The 22033-nt window shown below is 41.0% G+C and overlaps 1 protein-coding gene across 1 annotated transcript in view; it reads left to right on the top strand.

Annotated features, from left to right (window-relative positions):
• The window catches only part of LOC132593353 (uncharacterized), a 320494-nt gene extending 298729 nt beyond the window's left edge, over positions 1 to 21765 (top strand). The window contains exons 5-7 of the mRNA XM_060283528.1: positions 19052 to 19221; positions 21172 to 21263; positions 21715 to 21765. Coding sequence (XP_060139511.1) covers positions 19052 to 19221; positions 21172 to 21263; positions 21715 to 21765 — 313 coding nt within the window. The remainder of the gene's footprint in view (positions 1 to 19051; positions 19222 to 21171; positions 21264 to 21714) is intronic.
• The last annotated feature ends 268 nt before the right edge of the window (positions 21766 to 22033 follow it).

The raw sequence follows: 22033 nt of genomic DNA, 5'->3' as shown, positions 1-22033 counted from the left end.
GCAGGGGTGGGGTGGAGTGTGGCCACACAACTGCTTCATTCGTGTACTTTGGAAAAATCTCATTTCATAGAGATTCCACCTCTCACTTCAAAGCCTATTAGATACTATGTTTCTCAGTAGCCCCGGAGCAAAATATTGTCAGAACATACGTTTTTAATGGGTTGCTATACTTCTCCTTGTTTTCCAGCAGTACAGAGAGTTGCTTGTGAGTGCACATGCCTTCTGGGGCCCAGGAGGCTCTGTGGGTGGAGTCTCCATTGAAAGAACCCGGCCCCTTCCTCCTTTCCCCCTGGGAGTGGGCTATGGAATGCAAGGGAAGTAGAGGAAACACCCATCAACCCCATTAGTTATCAATTACTAGCTTTGGGTCTGGAATGGAACACATGCTTCTAGAATTCTGGGCAATTGGTGGGATTTTGAGCAAGCTAGCCTTACCCAGCTCTATCTTTTCAGACAACAAACAAAACGTTAGGAGTGAATGTATATTCATATATGTGTATAGATAGGGTTATTGTGATCTAAGTAAAACAAAAGTAGGTTTTAGTTTTTTTAGGGCAAAACACACACATGGTAAAACAAAACAAAACAAAATCAAGAGGGACAAAATGAAGTGGAAATTAGGTTACCCTCTAGAAACCAATCCCTGATATCAGTTTTCTAGCTCAGAGAAAATCGCCGTTACCAGTTATGAGTTTTGTGTAATTGGTAACTTTTGCACGTACAAGCATGTAGGCATATATGAAATTTAATCTTTATATATTAGAATGTTTTCATTTCCTACAAATAGATACAGACCTTGTTGGGGGAGGTGGTGGTAGGGGTTCTTAGACAGGACCGCTGGTCAAGAAGTTGTCCTGCTTGAAAGCAGGAGAGAACCTACTAGCTTGAATTTCATAATTTGGTCAGGAGGAGAGTATGGAGAGGAGAGGCTTGAAATAAGTATTTTGTGGTTCTTATGTAATAGGCGTCATACAGAGAATTTTATACACATGAGGTCAACTACATAATTTGTGGGGCTCAGCATACAATAAAAAATGAAGCATTTCAAGAGAGGACAGGAGAGCATTACACCAAGCCAGGGGTCTGCTAACATGAGGTGCTATGTTGGGTGCCCATGAAGCTGGCCCTGTGTATACATTTCAAATTTATATAAGAAAGAACCACAGGATGGAAATGTCACTGCCCTCATTCTGCACATGGAAAGCCGAGATTTAGAAGTCCGAGTCCTCAATGCCCTTTCCAGTGCATTTGCCTGTAGGATATCGTGGTTTGAAAACAGCATCCCTACCAAAACAGTACGAGTTCCCCAAAGTAGGGAAATATTTGACCCTGATATTGGTCATCCGGACAATGTGAATTTTATATGTTAGAGCTGCTCCAACTTCCAGCTACCAGATGTCTGTAGAAATTCATAGGAGGCTATTAAATGTAGCAGATCCTGTCTTAATTAGATTAGCTTTTGCACAGCACGATGGCAGAGTGTCTCTCCGATGGAAGGTTTATAAAGATTTCTGGTGGGAATTCTTTATGGAAGATGGAGTCTTTTATCTACAGAGACTGACACTTAGAAGAAAATAAACCCCACCTCATAATAGTATAAAAATGTGGTCATGGTGTGTCAAAGCTGAAGAAGGAGAATGGTTTGGGATAAAGATGGGGGAGGGGCATTCAAAACAACCAGCTAAGAGAATAGCATAAGGGAGGTGAAAAACTACGAGCAAATTCTTGTCGTCAAATCCTCCAATAAATCTAGCATCAAAGGAGTCCTTGGAACTCGCTTGCCTGTCAGTATGTGAGTTGCTTTTTTTTTTTCCCAGTCAGGAAACAAAACTGCACAGTTTGTCCTGAGCCGGCCTTATGTGATTAAGTTCAGCATCTATTCTCTCTTCCCATTTAAGGTCACTTAAGAAAGCTCACATACACAAAACCAACAGCCCAAAGCCCCCGCTTTGTCTGGGCCTCTCTGCTCTGCTCCGGGCAGAGGCCCTAACCTGCGGTGTTGTATGGAAACGTTACTTGTTTATCGATGTGGGAACAGAATAGGTAACAGTTCCGAGAGCTGGGCAGCACTTCTCGGCGCCTGGTGTGTAGATCACTCCGGAAGGAAGGCAGATGCGAACCATTTTTCTTGTCCTCGGATTCACCAGCTGAAAGGTCACGTTCACGCCACGGCCTTCCTCCCTCAGCTGTGGAGTCTGTGGAGGCAGAACACAGAGGAGAAGAGGAGAAATATTGTTTCTACCTCACAAGCTCCCTGCTCTTGGGCAGGAGGGGGATTTGGCGTTTCCAACCTACGCACGGGAAAGCCGGAGAGGGGCACTGGTGGCTGGTAGACAGAATGGCCCATCACTTGCTCTGAGGCAGGCTGATCAGATTCACATCATAGGCAGGCAGTGTTACTAGGCAACTGATTAAATAAACGTGCTGGTCCTACAAGCAAGCTCGCAATTAATTAACTTAACCATTTTCATTTCGGCTGTTTTCTTCCCTTCTCCACCTCAACCCGCTTTGAGATATTGGAATGTGAGAGGCACTGGGGAGGCTGAGGACCCACGTCGCCTTCCATGGGAAATACCCTATTCCTGTAAGTGCTTCCCACGCATGGAATGGGAGAACCGCATCAGCAGGTAATTAGCCTTTTAAGCAAATAAGAAATCATACATGAAAAGGCCTAGAAGAGTGCTGGGCATATATTTATTCACAACCTGTCATTCTCCCTAATTATGCTAGTCACTGGGTTGAACAAGATGAGGAACTTACACCACAGGAAATCATTTCAATAGACTGATCGTTTCCATGTAATGTAATAGGGAAGAATGAATCTGACTCCATATTGGATCTTTCTTTTACTTCAACCTTTGTGTTTTATTGCTTTTGCTACCAGTTAGGAATGTTGCCTCTAGCCAGAAATATACAGGATAGCCCATTCTCAAGGCTCTGATCTTTAAAGGTATAACATTTTCTCATTCATACAGAGGTAAAAAGTTGCACAACAGAGAATAACATTTGTCTCCTTGGAGGTTTACAGGAACATCATGACCTGACCTAAGTGGACAGCTGCAAAAACGAAGGACTCTGACACCAAGAAGTCTGCAACAACCAACCACACCCCCTCCCCTTTTAGTAAAAAAGAAGCTGTAATTCTAACTCAGGTAAGATGGTTCTTTGAGACACTAGTCCACTATCTTCTCTGTCTGCTGGCTTTCTGAATAAAGTCACTATTCCTTGTCCCAGCAACTTGTCTCTTGACTTATTGGCCTATCGTGTGGGTAGCAGTATGAACTTGGACTTAGTAATATCACTTTGCTGAGGGAGAATCATGCCAGTGCTATACGTACATTCTCCTACCTGCTATGGGGACGGGAGGTGGATGTTTTAACCAGCTTAGATGGTCATCGGAGCATTCTTGGAGGACAGGAGACCTTCGACTTATCTTGAAAGATGAGAGAAATTCTGAAGAACTACCAGTGTGAGGTGGGAGTTCCAGGGAGAGAGCCCCAGAGGGAGCAAAGTCCCAGTTATATTGGTAATATTTGGAAAGATTTGGTTTCGATAAAGTAGAAAATGAAAGGTCTGGAGGAAGGATCTGGAGAAATTGGCAAGGCCGTTTATGAAGGCCTATCCCTGTCCATCTAAAACGTTTATACTCTAAAGTGTGGGCAGGAGAAGCCACTGAAGGATTTTACAAGGGAAGTGGCATGGGAAGACTTTCATCACAGATGGTTTACTCTTAGTCATTTAGAATTAGGATTTAAGAGAACTCTAGAAGGGAGAAAATGCTGAGCAGCCTTTTGTAATAGTTCAGAAGTGAGATGAGGCAACGAAGGAGGGCTGGGGAAGAGGGATGGGGCAGAAGATGCAAGTGGAAGAGATATTTGGCACTTGGAGCTTGACTGGTGATGGGGTAGGAGGGAGAGAGAATGGTCCAGGCGACAGCCAGACTCTGGATCTGAGAGACTGAGTGGGTGGTAGAGGCTTTAACGGAAAGCAGGAGCACAGAAGGAGGAGGGTGGAGATAAATGAATCTGTCTAGCACTTGTTGATTCCCAGGATCCTCTGTCCAGCGGGCTACTGGTTACATAAAGCAATTACTTAATATTCCCTGAAAGACAGGAATTAGGAGAGATTCCTTGTTTAACCTACAGTTTAAAAAAGACTCTTGTATAGCATTTCATTTCCATAGTAATATTTAAAGCAGGATAGAGAATGTGTAGAGGGAAGTGTAGGGTTGCGGGGGAAGCGGACAAAATTGCAGCCAGATTGTTCTCCACTTAAATGTGTTTTAATAACCGCCAAAGAAAATACTGACCTAATAGCCACAATAAAGTTATTATTAATCATAGCTACTTGGTTCACTCTAATCTCTCCTTCTAATTATGGAATGGAGTTGTCATATTCAAATGTGAAACAGGCTGGAATTACCCACAGCAAATAATAAGCCCCCAAAATATGAATCATCGTGGAAGATCTGAGGTCCCCTGTGCAGTTGATCAAATGCAGCCGTCAGTCTCTCAGGCGAGGGCAAGATCACCTCTGATGGCAAGAAGGTCTCCTGGCACATGTACTCAAATGAGGAGCTCCTGACTGCCGTGCACGGGTCCTGAATAGAGAAAAGCTATTTCTCCAGATCCTAGGAACCAAGATTCTGTTTCTTTTTGTAATAGTCAGGAGATTTACGGTCTTGCTTTCCCATTTGCTTTAAACTGGCCGTATGTCTGTGTGGCCACTGTTCCCAGCACTTCTCAGTGAAATGTGAATGACTGTTTTGGACACGAGGGTGTTGATTCAGCAAAGCTGAGGAAATGCCACAGTGCGCCAGACCAGTGGGTTGCAAGGAAGATGCTTTAGCATTTAGAAGATGCTTTAGCATGCACCCCTCTCAGCCAGGGTTTTATGCTTTTCCCTAATTAAAAAAAAAAAAATTTTTTTTACATCTATATTTTATATGACGTCTAATTTTTAAATTCATAGACTACTTGATAAGCTATATAGTGATTTTATCTGTGGAGGTGGAAGTGGGTGGTTCAGTGCTGGTGAAATAGTTCACTGAAAACTCCAACATGAATTTTCTATTATTTGCTGAGTTTGCTGTTTCTGACCTTACTTTTTAGACACCATGTTTTCCCCCAAAGAATTACTTTTATCCTGTTTCTCTTCAGGCACAAATCCTTGCTGAAATTGCTCCAAGGGAACCCTTATTTCCAACATTCACTGTCCTCTTAAAACGTAGGCGTTTTGTTCAGTCCTTTGATGTTTCAGCCCCCTCTGCCCTGACCATTTGGGGTTCACAGCCCTTAACTCTTCATTTAGTGCAATGGACCCAGGCTTGGGCTAGTCGAAGACTTTTGTCATCCATTCTGGTAGAGATCTAAATAAGGGGATGAGTCTTGGTTTTGCAGTTTCCATGAGCAGGAAGCTGCCAGGGAAGCCAAATATCATCAGGAATGTACCAAACTGAAAAAATTATTATTACTTGTTTTTAACCTTTATATTAAAAGTGTCATAGTTTACTTATTTTAATGCAATTTGATTTTTTTCTTCCATACCATTGCTTATGTTGCTCCAGTTCACTGACTTTAGTGATTATATAGTATTCCATTAAATAACTCTACCATGATTTGTCTTATTGATGAACATTTAGATTGTTTCATGATTTTCAGGGATAAAAACAATACTGATTGTTTTAAGATTTGTCTTGAAATCTCCATTTCTTAATTTAATATGGCTGCACCAGCTTTATTTTGGTTAATATTTTCCTTTTCTTTCAATTTTTCTATGTCCTTATGTTTCAGTTGAAATTTCTATAAAGAGAACATAGCTGGAGTTTATTTTCTTATTTTTACAATAATCTGATCTAATGATCTCTAATCATTAACTGGAAAATTTATTCCATTTACAGTCGTTGTGAATTTAGGGGTTTATTTCTACCAACTTACTTTGTTCTTTTTACTACTCCTTTCTCCCTGCTTTCCTATCTTCTTTTGATTTGCTCATTTTTTTCCCAGTAGTTACCTCTAAAATATTAACATGTATGATAGAAAGTCTAAAATCAATTAATATCTCTATCTTCCTCCTGAGTGACATATGGACCTTAAGCATTTTATCTTGGGTAAACCTTTTTTCCATCTTACATGTTATTATAGTGGTTTATTTCTACTTTGTTTTTATACCACTCAAAAATGGGTAACATTATTGTTATCTTTTTAAATGGTCAATTTTTGTTGAATTTGAATTGTGAAGTTTCCTTGTTAACAATTCCTTTTTTTCCCCTATGAGACAATTTTTCTCTTTCTTGAAACATATCCAGTAGAGGGTCCTTCAGTGAGGGTGTGCTAGGGGTAAATGAATTTTTTTTTCTAAACATTCTTTTATTCCACTTTTGATTTGTTATGCTGTTTGTGTTTTGAAATAATTATAGATTTACAGGAAGTGTGCTGTGCCCTCTCTTTACCTCCCCCCACCTCTGTAAAGAGAATGTCTCGCAGAGCTGTAATATAGTATCCATACCAGGGAATTGGCTAGTGATACAAACCACAGAGCTTATTCAGATTTCTCCACTTCTGCATGCACTCATTTCTCACTCTCTCTCAGTTTTTATCAAGTGTATATCTTTGTGTAAGGACACAATAGTCAAGATATGTAGTGAACCATTACCACAGTTTCCCTCTAAATACCCTTTACAGACACGCTCACCCCTTACTCCCTCCAACTCCCTCCAACCCCTAGCAGCCATTGATCTGTTCTCCATCTCTATAATTTTGCTTTTCAACAATGTTATATAAATGGAATCATGTACTATGTAACTTTTGGGGATTGGCTTTTCTTTATTCAGCATGATTCTCTGGAGATTCATCCAGGTTGTGTGTATCAATAGTACATTTCTTTTTGTTGCTGAGTAGTGTTCTGTGGCATAAGTATGCCAGTCTGTTTAACCATTCATACATTGAAAAGCATTTGTGTATTTTCCGGTTTGGGGCTATTGTGAATTGCTCTGGACATTCGTGTATGTTTCCACATGGACATAAATTTCTCTGGGACAAATAAATGCCCACAAGTGCAACTGCTGGGTCATATTCACCCTCAATTTTTTAAAAATATAGTTTAGCTGTTTGTAAAGTTTAAATTCGTTGCTGTGTTCTGACTTCATTGTCACTTTTCTTTTAATTACTTTTCTGCTTTAAGTTGATTCTCCACGCCCCCCCTCACCTGGCCGCTTTTAAGATCTTATTTTTGCTTTGGTGGTCTCCAGACACACTTTTTCTGCTTGGAATCTTTTAATTCTATGAATCACAGGATTCATACATTTCATCCTTTTTGGAAAATCCTGTCATTAACTCTTCCAATTTTGCTTTTCCCCATTTCTTTTATTCTCCTCTAATTGACAAAGTTTGAGCTTCCTCATTCAATTTCTCAGGTCTTTTAATCCCTCTTCACATTTTTCATCTCTTTATTCTGGGTTATTTCTTTGGTTATATTTTCCTAGTTTACCAATTTTCTCTTTCTCGGTGTCCAAATTAGTGTTTAATCCTTTAATTATATTTAAAATTTATTTTTCAAAACTGATATAGTTTTTGTTGCTTTCTCATATTTTTAATTTTGTAAATTCTTAAGGTAAATATCTTTCTTTTAATATTTGTTTTTAATAAATATTTTACCTGAATTTCTTAAGCATCTAATTCTTCTACTTGTTATTTTTGTTTATGGGGGATTACTTTTTCATTTCTTTGTTATTTTGCATTTGAGCTCATGCTTTTGGGGGTCTTTACCCATGGGAATCTTTTGCTGCCTGGGTTGAAGATGTATCCTTCCAGAAAGATTTTCTGTTTCTTTAAGCCAGGTACCCAGGGCATTACTAGTCTGGGACTGCTTCTAGATTGATTCTTTTGCTTGGGATTTCCCAGACCAATCAAGTAGCATGAATTCAAACCTGAAACCCATGTGAGGGCAGACATTTTATTAATTCTAGAAAAAAATTTTTTGGTCTACTCGGGCTAAGAGAGATAGACTAAAACAGTATAATGTATGCTGTGATGTGGTCTACATTCCCAGGCTACTGGCATTAATACAAACCAGAATTTATCAGATTTCTCTACTTATACCACCCCTTTTGGGTGGAAGGACTTGTTTCCCCAGCTGGGAGTTCTATCTGCTGACAACTGAGGCCAGGGAATTGTTATCAGCTAAAGGTCATGCTCCTTTCCCAGGGTCAGCCTGGATCCATTGAGGTACAAAATCTGGGTCTCCGTTATTCCAACTAAAAACAAGTTTGAAGAGCCATATAACTTCTGAACCCTCTGTGGGGCTACCTAAAGCCTTGTTGTGAGTACATGGCAGTTCAGCTTCTCTTTCTGTCCAATCCTGATTCTGTCTCTCCTCCCAGGGGCATCGATCCCTAGTAAACCACCCTGCATGCTAAGCTCTGTCTTGTAGTCTGATTCCCAGGGAGAGCAACCAGTGGCAACAAGCCAGCCCCCTTCCACGACCATGCGTTCATTTGGGGTCTTGGATTAATACAGGTGTCTCTGGTAACGCTACCCACATCATGCAGCCACAAGTCCTCATCTTCTCCCCTGGCTTAATCAATAAAACTCCTGTCACACCAAGACTAATAACCACTCATTTTCCACTTCTTATTTTCCCTTGGGAAATTTCCTTATTGTTTTGTAAATTCAACTTTGCATTAAAGGAATGTTTTTATGTTGAATTCATTATTGCTACATGCTTTGTAGCAACAGGTTTTTTAAAAAGTCATATAGATCACCACAATGTTGGCACAGAAGATTGGCACAAGGGTTTCAGATGGGACTGCTCAATAAAATTGTTTTTGTGCCATTAATGATCATTGTTCTTTCTGTGAAAAAAGTAATTTGCAGATTCTTTCTTTCTGTATTTCGTAGATGTTTTAAATCCTTGCCTCTATCTATTGCCTTTTTGTGGGTTGTTTTTGGATGCATCAGCCCCTCAGTCAGCAAAGCTCTTCCTGTCCAGAAGGTGAGGTATGGGGACTGCACTTCTTTCCCCAGGTCCCTGGGACTGGAGTATTTGCCCCCTTAACCCAGTTAGAATCAGGATAGTCAACCTTCCTCAACTTTTTCAAAGCAGAGAAAACACCATCAATATTTTTCTAAGGAATATTAGTACCCAAAGATGGAACACACAGACATTTTTTTTTTTGGCTATGCCACGCGGCTTGCAGGATCTCAGTTCCCTGACGAGGGATCAAACCTGGGCCCCCGCAGTGAAAGCACCGAGTCCTAAACACTGGACCATCGGGGAATTCCCAGAGTGCACACTTTTAAAATCAATTTTATTGAGATATAATAATTGCCACATAATAAAGTGCACTCGTTTTAATTGTACTTAATGTGCTTTGACAAACGTACATGCATGTAACCGTGACTGCATCAAGATATAGAATAATTTCATTACTCTTAGAAAGTTTCCTGTGCTTTTCCTAGTCAATGTCCCCAAACCTCCTGGCCACAGGCAACCACTGATATACTTTCTGTCAGCATGGATTTCATTATTTTCTCCTATCCATTCTGTAAGTGAAATTACACAGAATGCATGCTTTTGAGTCAGGCTTAGTGTTTTGTGATCTAACTGCGTTGTCTGTGTATCTGTGGTTCATTCCTCTATATTAACGAGTAGTGTTGGATTCCACGGATGCAGCACAATTTGTTTATCTGTCCACCAGTTGATGGACATTTAGGTTGTTTCCAGTTTGGGGTATTACAAATAAAGCTGATATAAACATATAAAGACACACACCTTTAAATGTTCCTATAAACTCTCCTTTTCTCCATTCCAAAAGATTGGGGCTTCCAAAGCCCTTAACCACCAAGATATCATAAGGTATTTCTGAGATGAGATAAACTGGGCACCTGACATCACTGGGTACTTATTTTCTCTAAGAATAAATACCCTAGCCATGCTGTAGAAAACAAAAACGTGAGTTCTTGAGAAGGCCTGTAAACATATTATTTTGATTATCATCATTATTATGTTTTGCTAATTCTGTCATGTTTCTACATACTTGATTATGCATGTATATCTGTGATTGGTGCCTTCCTGCTTCTCACTGATTATAGTCCTTCCTTCAAAAATATAATAGTATCTTTCTTATTCTTGCATGTTCCCTCCTTTCTGCTGTTTCCATGACTCTTCTTTCTCAACTGTATGTAGATGATTGGCTGGAAATTCGGGTTCCTTATTAGGAGATGGGTGAAGAGGGCCAGGTTTGGTGGGAAAACAGAGAACAGGATGGAAGAAGGAAAAAAGGAGTAGGGTAGGGCAATTGCAGACTGAGCAAAACAGAGCACAAATTATAGGACATGAAAAACGTTCTTACCTATTGAGGACAGTAGGCATTGGGAAAATCTTATTCAGGGAATATGCACAAGTAAAAAGAAGCAGAAAACTAACTCCAGTGTGTCATTTTCTTTTACTGTTAAAAAAAGCTATATGAGGGCTTCCCTGGTGGCGCAGTGCTTGAGAGTCCGCCTGCCGATGCAGGGGACACGGGTTCGTGCCCCGGTCCGGGAAAATCCCACATGCCACGGAGCAGCTGGGCCCGTGAGCCATGGCCACTCAGCCAGCGCGTCCGGAGCCTGTGCTCCGCAACGGGAGCGGCCACAACAGTGAGAGGCCCGCGTACTGCAAAAAAAAAAAAAAAAAAAAAAAGCTATATGAAAACCTAATATACAAGCATAGGTACATTCATGTATTATAATTTAGTTATGGATATGATCATTCAGCTGGAAAGAGAAAATGAAGGAGGGTCTCCTGATATCATCCAACTTCCCTTTTAAATTCCCTTCTTGAGTCTCTGTATCGCCTCTGTCAATCCTGTGACTTCCTAAATCAGAATCTCTGCTCTCAGCTTTCCAGTTGCTACGTAGCCAGTGTGAGGTTTTTCCACATTCGAAACCTTCTGCTCACTCTTCTCATTGAGTTAATAGGATGTGAGGGGTCTTAGTACATATTGCACAGAAGAGGATTTCTACAGTTTAATTACCTAGGGACTCGCTGGGTTAAACAAAGTGAAAGAATGCTAGTCCTTTATTAGAGGTTTTCTCTTTTAACGTGTTATGGGGTACTCTTTGGAAAATGGCTGCTGGAGTGGTGATTTAATTATAGATTAAACCCTAATTCCTGTCCTGAAAGCTTCTGTACCCACAGGCTTTGCCTAGAGAAGGGCTGCCCTTCTTCTTCTGCTAGAGCAGCTCCTTTCCTAATAGCACTACCCACAAACACTGCTGGCCCAGCACAGTCCCCTGCTGGGTAGTTTTCTTTCTTCTTCATGCCAAACTCTGAACTTCAACTAGAATCCAATTTGTAAAGCTCCTTGTGGGTAAAGGCATACAAAATTTTCTTCTTTCTTTTTTGCCCTTTGTAGCATACAGGATACAATTGAGTTCAGAGTAGGATCACAGAAGGTCCAAATTTGAAAGTAATAATGGCAATCTTAATATACCTTAGGTCTCTAGAAAAATACTGATAAGTCACTGTTTCTTTAAAACACAAACAATTCTTTAAAAGGTGATTATTCAAAGAATGCTGGGAAAGGTAATGAAAGAGAGGTTTGAGGAGAAATTGGAAAATGGAAATCAAGAACACGTAGGAAGGCCATCTGCCTCTCCCAAGACTTCCTCAGCCCCCCAGCCACTGGCTGGTGCCCCCCACCCTGTGAGTGTGGGGCTTTCCAGGGGAACCTTGAGCATCTTCTCCTGAGCACATTTACCACCTTCAAGCCCAGCTGCCTCCTGGCTGAGCGTGTTCTCCATTCTTGCCGGTATTCTTGAGTGCTCCAGACCTGACCACCATGGTTTCGACCCTGGGATTCCTGCACCTCTTGGCACTCTGAGATAATGGGACCCTTGAGCTATTTTTAATCTATCAAAAGTGAGTGATTCTCTGCAGCAGGGCTCTGATGACTAACCACAAAATCACCATTTTGGGCGGGAGGGAATCGTTGTAAATCTGAGTATGATGTACTCATATAAGCTAGTTTGTGATGATTAAAAAGCTCCAATGGCAATTCTGCATGTTGTCAGTGAACACAAATGATGAAGTAAATTAATCAGCAAGCCATAAAGGTTGTGTGGTTTGTAGACAAAAATTTGTAAAATGTGTACCTTACTGAGGAAAGTAAGAAAGGTGGCCCTTGGTGGTGAAAGAAATTGGGGATTACTGCTGTAAATCTTTCCTGGACTGTCTTTAAGCAAATTCTTCCTCAACCTAACTACTCACTTTCAATTTTACTTATTTTTTCTCCCTTCATAAAGATTATTCTGCCATCTATTTCTTCCCTCTCTTTCCTTCCTTACCCTATGTGCCCAGCAACAGATTTACAGCATTGTTCTGTGTTCTTTCTTAAAAAGGATGACATAAAGAGAATGGGTTCTTTTTTTGTCTTTTTTTTTTACATCTTTATTGGAGTATAATTGCTTTACAATGGTGTGTTAGTTTCTGCTTTATAACAAAGTGAATCAGTTATACATATACATATGTTCCCATATCTCTTCCCTCTTGTGTCTCCCTCCCTCCCACCCTCCCTATCCCACCCCTCCAGGCAGTCACAAAGCACCAAGCTGATCTCCCTGTGCTATGCGGCTGCTTACCACTAGCTATCTACCTTACGTTTGGTAGTGTATATATGTCCATGCCTCTCTCTCGCTTTGTCACAGATTACCCTTCCCCCTCCCCATATCCTCAAGTCCATTCTCTAGTAGGTCTGTGTCTTTATTCCTGTCTTACCTCTAGGTTCTTCATGACTTTTTTTCCCCTTAAATTCCATATATATTTGTTAGCATACGGCATTTGTCTTTCTCTTTCTGACTTACTTCACTCTGTATGACAGACTCTAGGTCTATCCACCTCATTACAAATAGCTCAATTTCGTTTCTTTTTCTGGCTGAGTAATATTCCATTGTATATATGTGCCACATCTTCTTTACCCATTCATCCGATGATGGACACTTAGGTTGTTTCCATCTCTGGGCTATTGTAAATAGAGCTGCAATGAACATTTTAGTACATGACTCTTTTTGAATTATGGTTTTCTCAGGGTATATGCCCAGTAGTGGGATTGCTGGGTCATATGGTAGTTCTATTTGTAGTTTTTTAAGGAACCTCCATACTGTTCTCCATAGTGGCTGTACCAATTCACATTCCCACCAACAGTGTAAGAGGGTTCCCTTTTCTCCACACCCTCTCCAGCATTTATTGTTTCTAGATTTTTTGATGATGGCCATTCTGACTGGTGTGAGATGATATCTCATTGTAGTTTTGACTTGCATTTCTCTAATGATTAATGATGTTGAGCATTCTTTCATGTGTCTGTTGGCAGTCTGTATATCTTCTTTGGAGAAATGTCTATTTAGGTCTTCTGCCCAGTTTTGGACTGGGTTCTTTCATTTTTTGTTACTGAGATGCATGATCTGCTTATAAATTTTGGAGATTAATCCTTTGTCAGTTGCTTCATTTGCAAATATTTTCTCCCATTCTGAGGGTTGTCTTTTGGTCCTGTTTATGGTTTCCTTTGCTGTGCAAAAGCTTTGAAGTTTCATTAGGTCCCATTTGTTTATTTTTGTTTTTATTTCCATTTCTCTAGGAAGTGGGTCAAAAAGGATCTTGCTGTGATTTATGTCATAGAGTGTTCTGCCTATGTTTTCCTCTAAGAGTTGGATAGTTTCTGGCCTTACATTTAGGTCTTTAATCCATTTTGAGCTTATTTTTGTGTATGGTGTTAGGGAGTGATCTAATCTCATACTTTTACATGTAGCTGTCCAGTTTTCCCAGCACCACTTATTGAAAAGGCTGTCCTTTCTCCACTGTACATTCCTGCCTCCTTTATCAAAGATAAGGTGACCATATGTGCGTGGGTTTATCTCTGGGCTTTCTATCCTGTTCCATTGATCTATCTTTCTGTTTTTGTGCCAGTACCATACTGTCTTGATTACTGTAGCTTTGTAGTACAGTCTGAAGTCAGGGAGCCTGATTCCTCCAGCTCTGTTTTTCGTTCTCAAGATTGCTTTGGCTATTCGGGGTCTTTTGTGTTTCCATACAAATTGTGAAATTTTTTGTTCTAGTTCTGTGAAAAACGCCAGTGGTAGTTTGATAAGGATTTCCTTGAATCTGTAGATTGCTTTGGGTAGTAGAGTCATTTTCACAATGTTGATTCTTCCAATCCAAGAACATGGTATATCTCTCCATCTATTTGTATCATCTTTAATTTCTTTCATCAGTGTCTTATAATTTTCTGCATACAGGTCTTTTGTCTCCTTAGGTAGGTTTATTCCTAGATATTTTATTCTTTTTGTTGCAAGCGTAAATGGGAGTGTTTTCTTGATTTCACTTTCAGATTTTTCATCATTAGTGTATAGGAATGCCAGAGATTTCTGTGCATTAATTTTGTATCCTGCTACTTTACCAAATTCATTGATTAGCTCTAGTAGTTTTCTGGTAGCATCTTTAGGATTCTCTATGTATAGTATCATGTCATCTGCAAACAGTAACAGCTTTACTTCTTCTTTTCTGATTTGGATTCCTTTTATTTCCTTTTCTTCTCTGATTGCTGTGGCTAAAACTTCCAAAACCATGTTGAATAAGAGTGGTGAGAGTGGGCAACCTTGTCTTGTTCCTGATCTTAGTGGAAACGCTTTCAGTTTTTCACCATTGAGGACAATGTTGGCTGTGGGTTTGTCATATATGGCCTTTATTATGTTGAGGAAAGTTCCCTCTATGCCTATTTTCTGCAGGGTTTTCATCATAAATGGGTGCTGAATTTTGTCGAAAGCTTTCTCTGCATCTATTGAGATGATCATATGGTTTTTCTCCTTCAATTTGTTAATATGGTTTATCACATCGATTGATTTGCGTATATTGAAGAATCCTTGCATTCCTGGAATAAACTCCACTAGATCATGGTGTATGATCCTTTTAATGTGCTGTTGGATTCTGTTTGCTAGTATTTTGTTGAGGATTTTTACATCTATGTTCATCAGTGATATTGGCTTGTAGTTTTCTTTCTTTGTGATATCCTTCTCTGGTTTTGGTATCAGGGTGATGGTGGCCTCGTAGAATGAGTTTGGGAGTGTTCCTCCCTCTGCTATATTTTGGAAGAGTTTGAGAAGGATAGGTGTTAGCTCTTCTCTAAATGTTTGATAGAATTCGCCTGTGAAGCCATCTGGTCCTGGGCTTTTGTTTGTTGGAAGATTTTTAATCACAGTTTCAATTTCAGTGCTTGTGATTGGTCTGTTCATATTTTCTATTTCTTCCTGATTCGGTCTTGGCAGGTTGTGCATTTCTAAGAATTTGTCCATTTCTTCCAGGTTGTCCATTTTATTGGCATAGAGTTGCTTGTAGTAATCTCTCGTGATCTTTTGTATTTCTGCAGTGTCAGTTGTTACTTCTCCTTTTTCCTCTCTAAGTCCATTGATTTGAGTCTTCTCCCTTTTTCTCTTGATGAGTCTGGCTAATGATTTATCAATTTTGTTTATCTTATCAAAGAACCAGCTTTTAGTTTTATTGATCTTTGCTATCATTTCCTTCATTTCTTTTTCATTTATTTCTGATCTGATTTTTATGATTTCTTTCCTTCTGCTAACTTTGGGGTTTTTTTGTTCTTCTTTGTCTAATTGCTTTAGGTGTAAGATTAGGTTGTTTATTCGAGATGTTTCCTGTTTCTTAAGGTAGGATTGTATTGCTATAAACTTCCCTCTTAGAACTGCTTTTGCTGCATCCCATAGGCTTTGGGTCGTCCTATCTCCTTTGTCATTTGTTTCTAGGTATTTTTTTATTTCCTCTTTGATTTCTTCAGTGATCACTTCGTTATTAAGTAGTGTTTTGTTTAGCCTCCATGTGTTTGTATTTTTTACAGATCTTTTCCTGTAATTGATATCTAGTCTCATAGCATTGTGGTCGGAAAAGATACTTGATACAATTTCAATTTTCTTAAATTTACCAAGGCTTGATTTGTGACCCAAGATATGATCTATCCTGGAGAATGTTCCATGAGCACTTGAGAAAAATGTGTATTCTGTTGTTTTTTGATGGAATGTCCTATAAATATCAATTAAGTCCATCTTGTTTTGTGTATCATTTAAAGCTTGTCTTTCCTTATTTATTTTCATTTTGGATGATCTGTCCATTGGTGAAAGTGGGGTGTTAAAGTCCCCTACTATGAATGTGTTACTGTCAATTTCCCCTTTTATGGCTGTTAGTATTTGCCTTATGTATTGAGGTGCTCCTATGTTGGGTGCATAAATATTTATATTTGTTATATCTTCTTCTTGGATCGATCCCTTGATCATTATGTAGTGTCCTTCTTTGTCTCTTCTAATAGTCTTTATTTTAAAGTCTATTTTGTCTGATACGAGAATTGCTACTCCAGCTTTCTTTTGGTTTCCATTTGCATGGAATATCTTTTTCCATCCCCTCACTTTCAGTCTGTATGTGTCTCTAGGTCTGAAGTGGGTCTCTTGTAGACAGCACATATATGGGTCTTGTTTTTGTATCCATTCAGCCAATCTGTGTCTTTTGGTGGGAGCATTTAGTCCATTTACATTTAAGGTAATTATCGATATGTATGTTCCTATTCCCATTTTCTTAATTGTTTTGGGTTTGTTATTGTAGGTCTTTTCCTTCTCTTGTGTTTCTTGCCTAGAGAAGTTCCTTTACAAGTTGTTGTAAAGCTGGTTTGGTGGTGCTGAACTCTCTCAGCTTTTGCTTGTCTGTAAAGGTTTTAATTTCTCCATCAAATCTGAATGAGATCCTTGCTGGGTAGAGTAATCTTGGTTGCAGGTTTTTCTCCTTCATCACTTTAAATATGTCCTGCCAGTCCCTTCTGGCTTGCAGAGTTTCTGCTGAAAGATCAGCTGTTAACCTTATGGGGATTCCCTTGTGTGTTATTTGCTGTTTTTCCCTTGCTGCTTTTAATATATTTTCTTTGTATTTAATTTTTGACAGTTTGATTAATATGTGTCTTGGCGTATTTCTCCTTGGATTTATCCTGTATGGGACTCTCTGTGCTTCCTGGACTTGATTAACTATTTCCTTTCCCATATTACAGAAGTTTTCAACTATAATCTCTTCAAATATTTTCTCAGTCCCTTTCTTTTTCTCTTCTTCTTCTGGAACCCCTATAATTCGAATGTTGGTGTGTTTAATGTTGTCCCAGAGGTCTCTGAGACTGTCCTCAGTTCTTTTCATTCTTTTCTCTTTATTCTGCTCTGCAGTAGTTATTTCCACTATTTTATCTTCCAGGTCACTTATCCGTTCTTCTGCCTCAGTTATTCTGCTATTGATCCCATCTAGAGTATTTTTAATTTCATTTATTGTGTTGTTCATCATTGTTTGTCTCATCTTTAGTTCTTCTAGGTCCTTGTTAAATGTTTCTTGCATTTTGTCTATTCTATTTCCAAGATTTTGGATCATCTTTACTATCATTATTCTGAATTCTTTTTCAGGTAGACTGCCTATTTCCTCTTCATTTGTTAGGTCTGGTGGGTTTTTATCTTGCTCCTTCATCTGCTCTGTGTTTTTCTGTCTTCTCATTTTGCTTATCTTCCTTTTTTTGGGGTCTCCTTTTTGCAGGTTGCAGGTTCGTAGTTCCCGTTGTTTTTGGTGTCTGTCCCCAGTGGCTAAGGTTGGTTCAGTGGGTTGTGTAGGCTTCCTGGTGGAGGGGACTAGTGCCTGTGTTCTGGTGGATGAGGCTGGATCTTGTCTTTCTGGTGGGCAGGTCCACGTCTGGTGGTGTGTTTTGGGGTGTCTGTGGACTTATTATGATTTTGGGCAGCCTCTCTGCTAATGGGTGGGGTTGTGTTCCTGTCTTGCTAGTTGTTTGGCATAGGGTGTCCAGCACTGTAGCTTGCTGGTCGTTGAGTGAAGCTGGGGGCTGGTGTTGAGATGGAGATCTCTGGGAGATTTCCGCCGTTTGATATTATGTGGAGCTGGGAGGTCTCTTGTGGACCAGTGTCCTGAAGTTGGCTCTCCCACCTCAGAGGCACAGCACTGACTCCTGGCTGCAGCACCAAGAGCCTTTCATCCACATGGCTCAGAATAAAAGGGAGAAAAAGTAGAAAGAAAGAATTAGTAGAAGAAGAAAGAAAGAAAGAAAGAAAGGAGGGAGGGAGGGAGGAAGGAAGGAAGGAGGGAAGGAAGGAAAAAAGAAAGCAAGAAAGAAGATAAAGTAAAATAAAATAAAGTAAGATAAAATATAATAAAGTTATTAAAATAAAAAAATAATTATTAAGAAAAAAATTTAAAAAAAAACAAACAAAAAAACGGACAGATAGAACCCTAGGACAAATGGTGGAAGCAAAGCCATACAGACAAAATCTCACACAGAAGCATCCACATACACACTCACAAAAAGAGGAAAAGGGGAAAAAATCATAAATCTTGCTGTCAAAGTCCACCTCCTAAATCTGGCATGGTTCGTTGTCTATTCATGTATTCCACAGATGCAGGTACATCAAGTTGATTGTGGAGCTTTAATCCGCTGCTCCTGAGGCTGCTGGAAGAGATTTCCCTTTCTCTTCTTTGTTCTCACAGCTCCCGGGGCTCAGCTTTGGATTTGGCCCCGCCTCTGCGTGTAGGTCGCCGGAGGGCGTCTGTTCTTCACTCAGACAGGACAGGGTTAAAGGAGCCGCTGATTCGGGGGCTCTGGCTCACTCAGGCCCGGGGGGGAGGGAGGGGCACGGAGTGCGGGGCGGGCCTGCGGCGGCAGAGGCCTGCGTGACGTTGCACCAGCCTGAGGCGTGCTGTGCGTTCTCCCGGGGGAGTTGTCACTGGATCCCGGGACCCTGGCAGTGGCGGGCTGCACAGGCTCCCTGGAAGGGGGGTGTGGAGAGTGACCTGTGCTCGCACACAGGCTTCTTGGTGGCGGCAGCAGCAGCCTTAGCGTCTCCCACCCGTCTCTGGGATCCACGCTTTTAGCCGCGGCTCGCGCCTGTCTCTGGAGCTCCTTTAAGCAGCGCCCTTAATTCCCTCTCCTCGCGCACCAGGAAACAAAGAGGGAAGAAAAAGTCTCTTGCCTCTTCGGCAGCTCCAGACTTTTCCCCGGATTCCCTCCCGGCTGGCCGTGGTGCACCGACCCCCTGCAGGCTGTGTTCACGCCGCCAACCCCAGGTCTTCTCCCTGCTCTCCGACGGAAGCCCGAGCCTCAGCTCCGGCCCCGCCCACCCCGGCGGGTAAGCAGACAAGCGTCTCGAGCAGGTGAGTGCCGGTCGGCCCTGATCCTCTGTGCGGGAATCTCTCCACTTTGCCTTCCCTGTTGCTGTGCTCTCCTCTGTGGCTCCGAAGCTTCCCCCCTCCGCCACCCGCAGTCTCCACCCGCGAAGGGGCTTCCTAGTGTGTGGAGACCTTTCCTCCTTCACAGCTCCCTCCCACTGGTGCAGGTACGTGGGGAGTTTCTTGCCTTATGGGAGGTCTGAGGTCTTCTGCCAGCGTTCAGTAGGTGTTCTGTAGGAGTTGTTCCACGTGTAGATGTATTTCTGGTGTATCTGTGAGGAGGCAGGTGATCTCCACGTTTCACTCTTCCGCCATCTTCCCCTCTCTTTGAGAATGGGTTCTTAAGGGACAAAAGTGACCCAGCCTTACACAGGCATAATGTGGGAAACAATGGATCTTGTACAACACAGTTCACCTCCTTTGAATCTTCTGTGACTACGGTCCCCACACCCAAATTGAGTCTCTCTGGTTGATATTGCCACGAACAGGGACCTTTTTCCTTTTATTTCTTTCAGGTCCCTTGCAGTTTTGGGTGCCATTCTGAACACGTGATAATAAAATATTCAAGAATTTCTTAAATTGATTTAAAGTTGTCAGTAGTTTAGAACTTCACATACCTTTAACTAAATCTGGGCAAAATTAATAAATGATGATGTTATGGCATGATACCCCTACACCCACTCATGAAAGACTTGACATTTTTCTGGTGGGTTGAAAAGGCAGCAGAAGACAAATACCTTTGTTCTGGTATAAATTTGGGGCTAAGGTAGTATGGTTATCTTTTTCCTCAACTGCTCAAAAGCTTACAAATTCCTTGAGAGCTGCCAGGTGGGACAGTATGAAGGAATGACCCAGGTAAGAAGGTTTGTTCAGTTATCTCTGTAGCCATATTTGCAGGACTGATACTGTGGTGAGCTCATTGTATCGTCAGTGTATTTGTAGGTTTGAGGAAACTGAACTGCAAGTTCAGCTTACAGTGCTAACTGTAGCATGCAACTTGACATGATCAGACATTTCATTTATTTTCCTTGTCACACAAATAACATAATATGTTAATGAAAATTGAAATGAAAGAAAATCTTTGCCTGTGATTCACCACTGCAGTAAATGGCCATTTTCATCTCTTCGTGTTCTCTGTTCTCTTACCAGATGAATACATTTTTATGTGGTTATAACTGTAATGTAGACACAGTTCCATATTCTGTTTTACATTTAACATTTTATCACAACCATTTTTCTATGTCATTATTACAGTTCAAAGCTTTGTAGCTTGGAGCATATGTGGCACCCAGCTTTGTCGTTTCCCTGGAGGAGGTTCAGATAGAGCTGGGTGAGGTCTGTTCTGGGACTAGGCAGGCCCTTCCACTGCCTGTTCTGGCTGGGAGTTTGGTGGTGGCTTATTGTATTATGAGGCTAAGGGTTGGGGGAAGAGGAATTTTCAGATTGTGTGCAAAGATCAACTTTGCCATTTTCTTTCCAGAATAGGCCCTGGTAGGAGTTGGAGGAATTAAGGCCCATGGGTTTGGTGATGAAGTGAAGAAAAGGGAAGTCAGAATTTGGAATTACTCTGTTAATCACCCAGCATGGGCCTTGTAGTATAGTATCCTCATCCTAGGGCCAAGAAGAACCTTTTCTCCGCTGGATATTCTGTGCGGCTGGGCCCAGGAGCATGTTTAGACCCAGACTAACTCTGGTCAGTAGAAAGCCTAGAGGACCTGGTGGGTGCTTAGGACTGATAGCACTGGTAACGCTTGGGAATCACTCACGTTGTTGCTTCTTTGTACTAATTCCAGTTTAGGCCACATAGGCCATTTGATTTATTTATTCTGGATTCTCACTCTGCCTTCTTCCATAAAAGATTTGAGATGTCTTGCCCAAGACATACAGATTCAGTAAATCTGGCTTGTCGTTAATATCTGTATCCCTTTTATTTAGACTTGCATGGTGTAGAGTGCAGAGAAAGAAGAGAAGCTGGAGAAAGACAAACGAATCTCAAGGAGGGTTGTAAGATACACAGAAGGAAACAGGTGAGTTTGGCCATTATTTCGTAGACAGGACACACTAGGAATAAAAAAATACATGGCCTCCTATTCCTCGGAGGAAATGATGCATGAAATAAATGTTATTAGAGGCTCGGGGGATGTTTTTCCTTATTTGCTAATGTACCTCATGCTGAAAATATGCTGTCAGCACTGGGCTGTGGAATTATAAGAAGCCTTTCCTCCTGAATCTTCTGGTGAGTGGAAGGCACATTCACGTTGTCTTCCAGAGCCTTCACCATAATGAATGTCTGCATTTCCTCAACTCTCTTTCCATCTCTTTTTACTTCTCTCTTTCCTGGCCAACATTTGACAACGGAACGCCTTTCCAGGATGAGTACAACAAACAGGAACACTTCCAGCTTATTCCTAGAGCATCTTTCTTGACCTGAATGGGAGGCATCATTCTCTTGATCTCTTAGTTGAGGTTACTTTGTAGGAAAATGTGATTGCAGCCCCGGCCACCACAGTGGTGAAGAATGAAGCTTAGGATTCCCCATCTTCCTCCTGTCCGTGCGGGAGCATCAGTACAATGTGTGTCTGTCAGTGACAGGAAGTAATACCACCCAAACACACTGAAAAGACTTGTAAGGTATCTCCTCTTCTTAGTCTAAGCGAGGGAGAAAGGGAGGAGGAAGGGGGAGAAGCGCTGAACACCTGGAGTTTGTTCACAGAGCTGTAGCTCACCCATCTTCTCCACTCTGTATGATAACACTTTATATTTAAGACTCTCTAACTGGGCTTGCCTGCCTCTCTTC

Source organism: Globicephala melas, chromosome 14 (genome assembly GCF_963455315.2).
Source record: "Globicephala melas chromosome 14, mGloMel1.2, whole genome shotgun sequence".
Lineage (NCBI taxonomy): Eukaryota > Metazoa > Chordata > Mammalia > Artiodactyla > Delphinidae > Globicephala > Globicephala melas.
The sequence above is the reverse complement of the archived record's forward strand: the minus strand, read 5'-3'. Positions and strand labels throughout refer to the sequence as shown.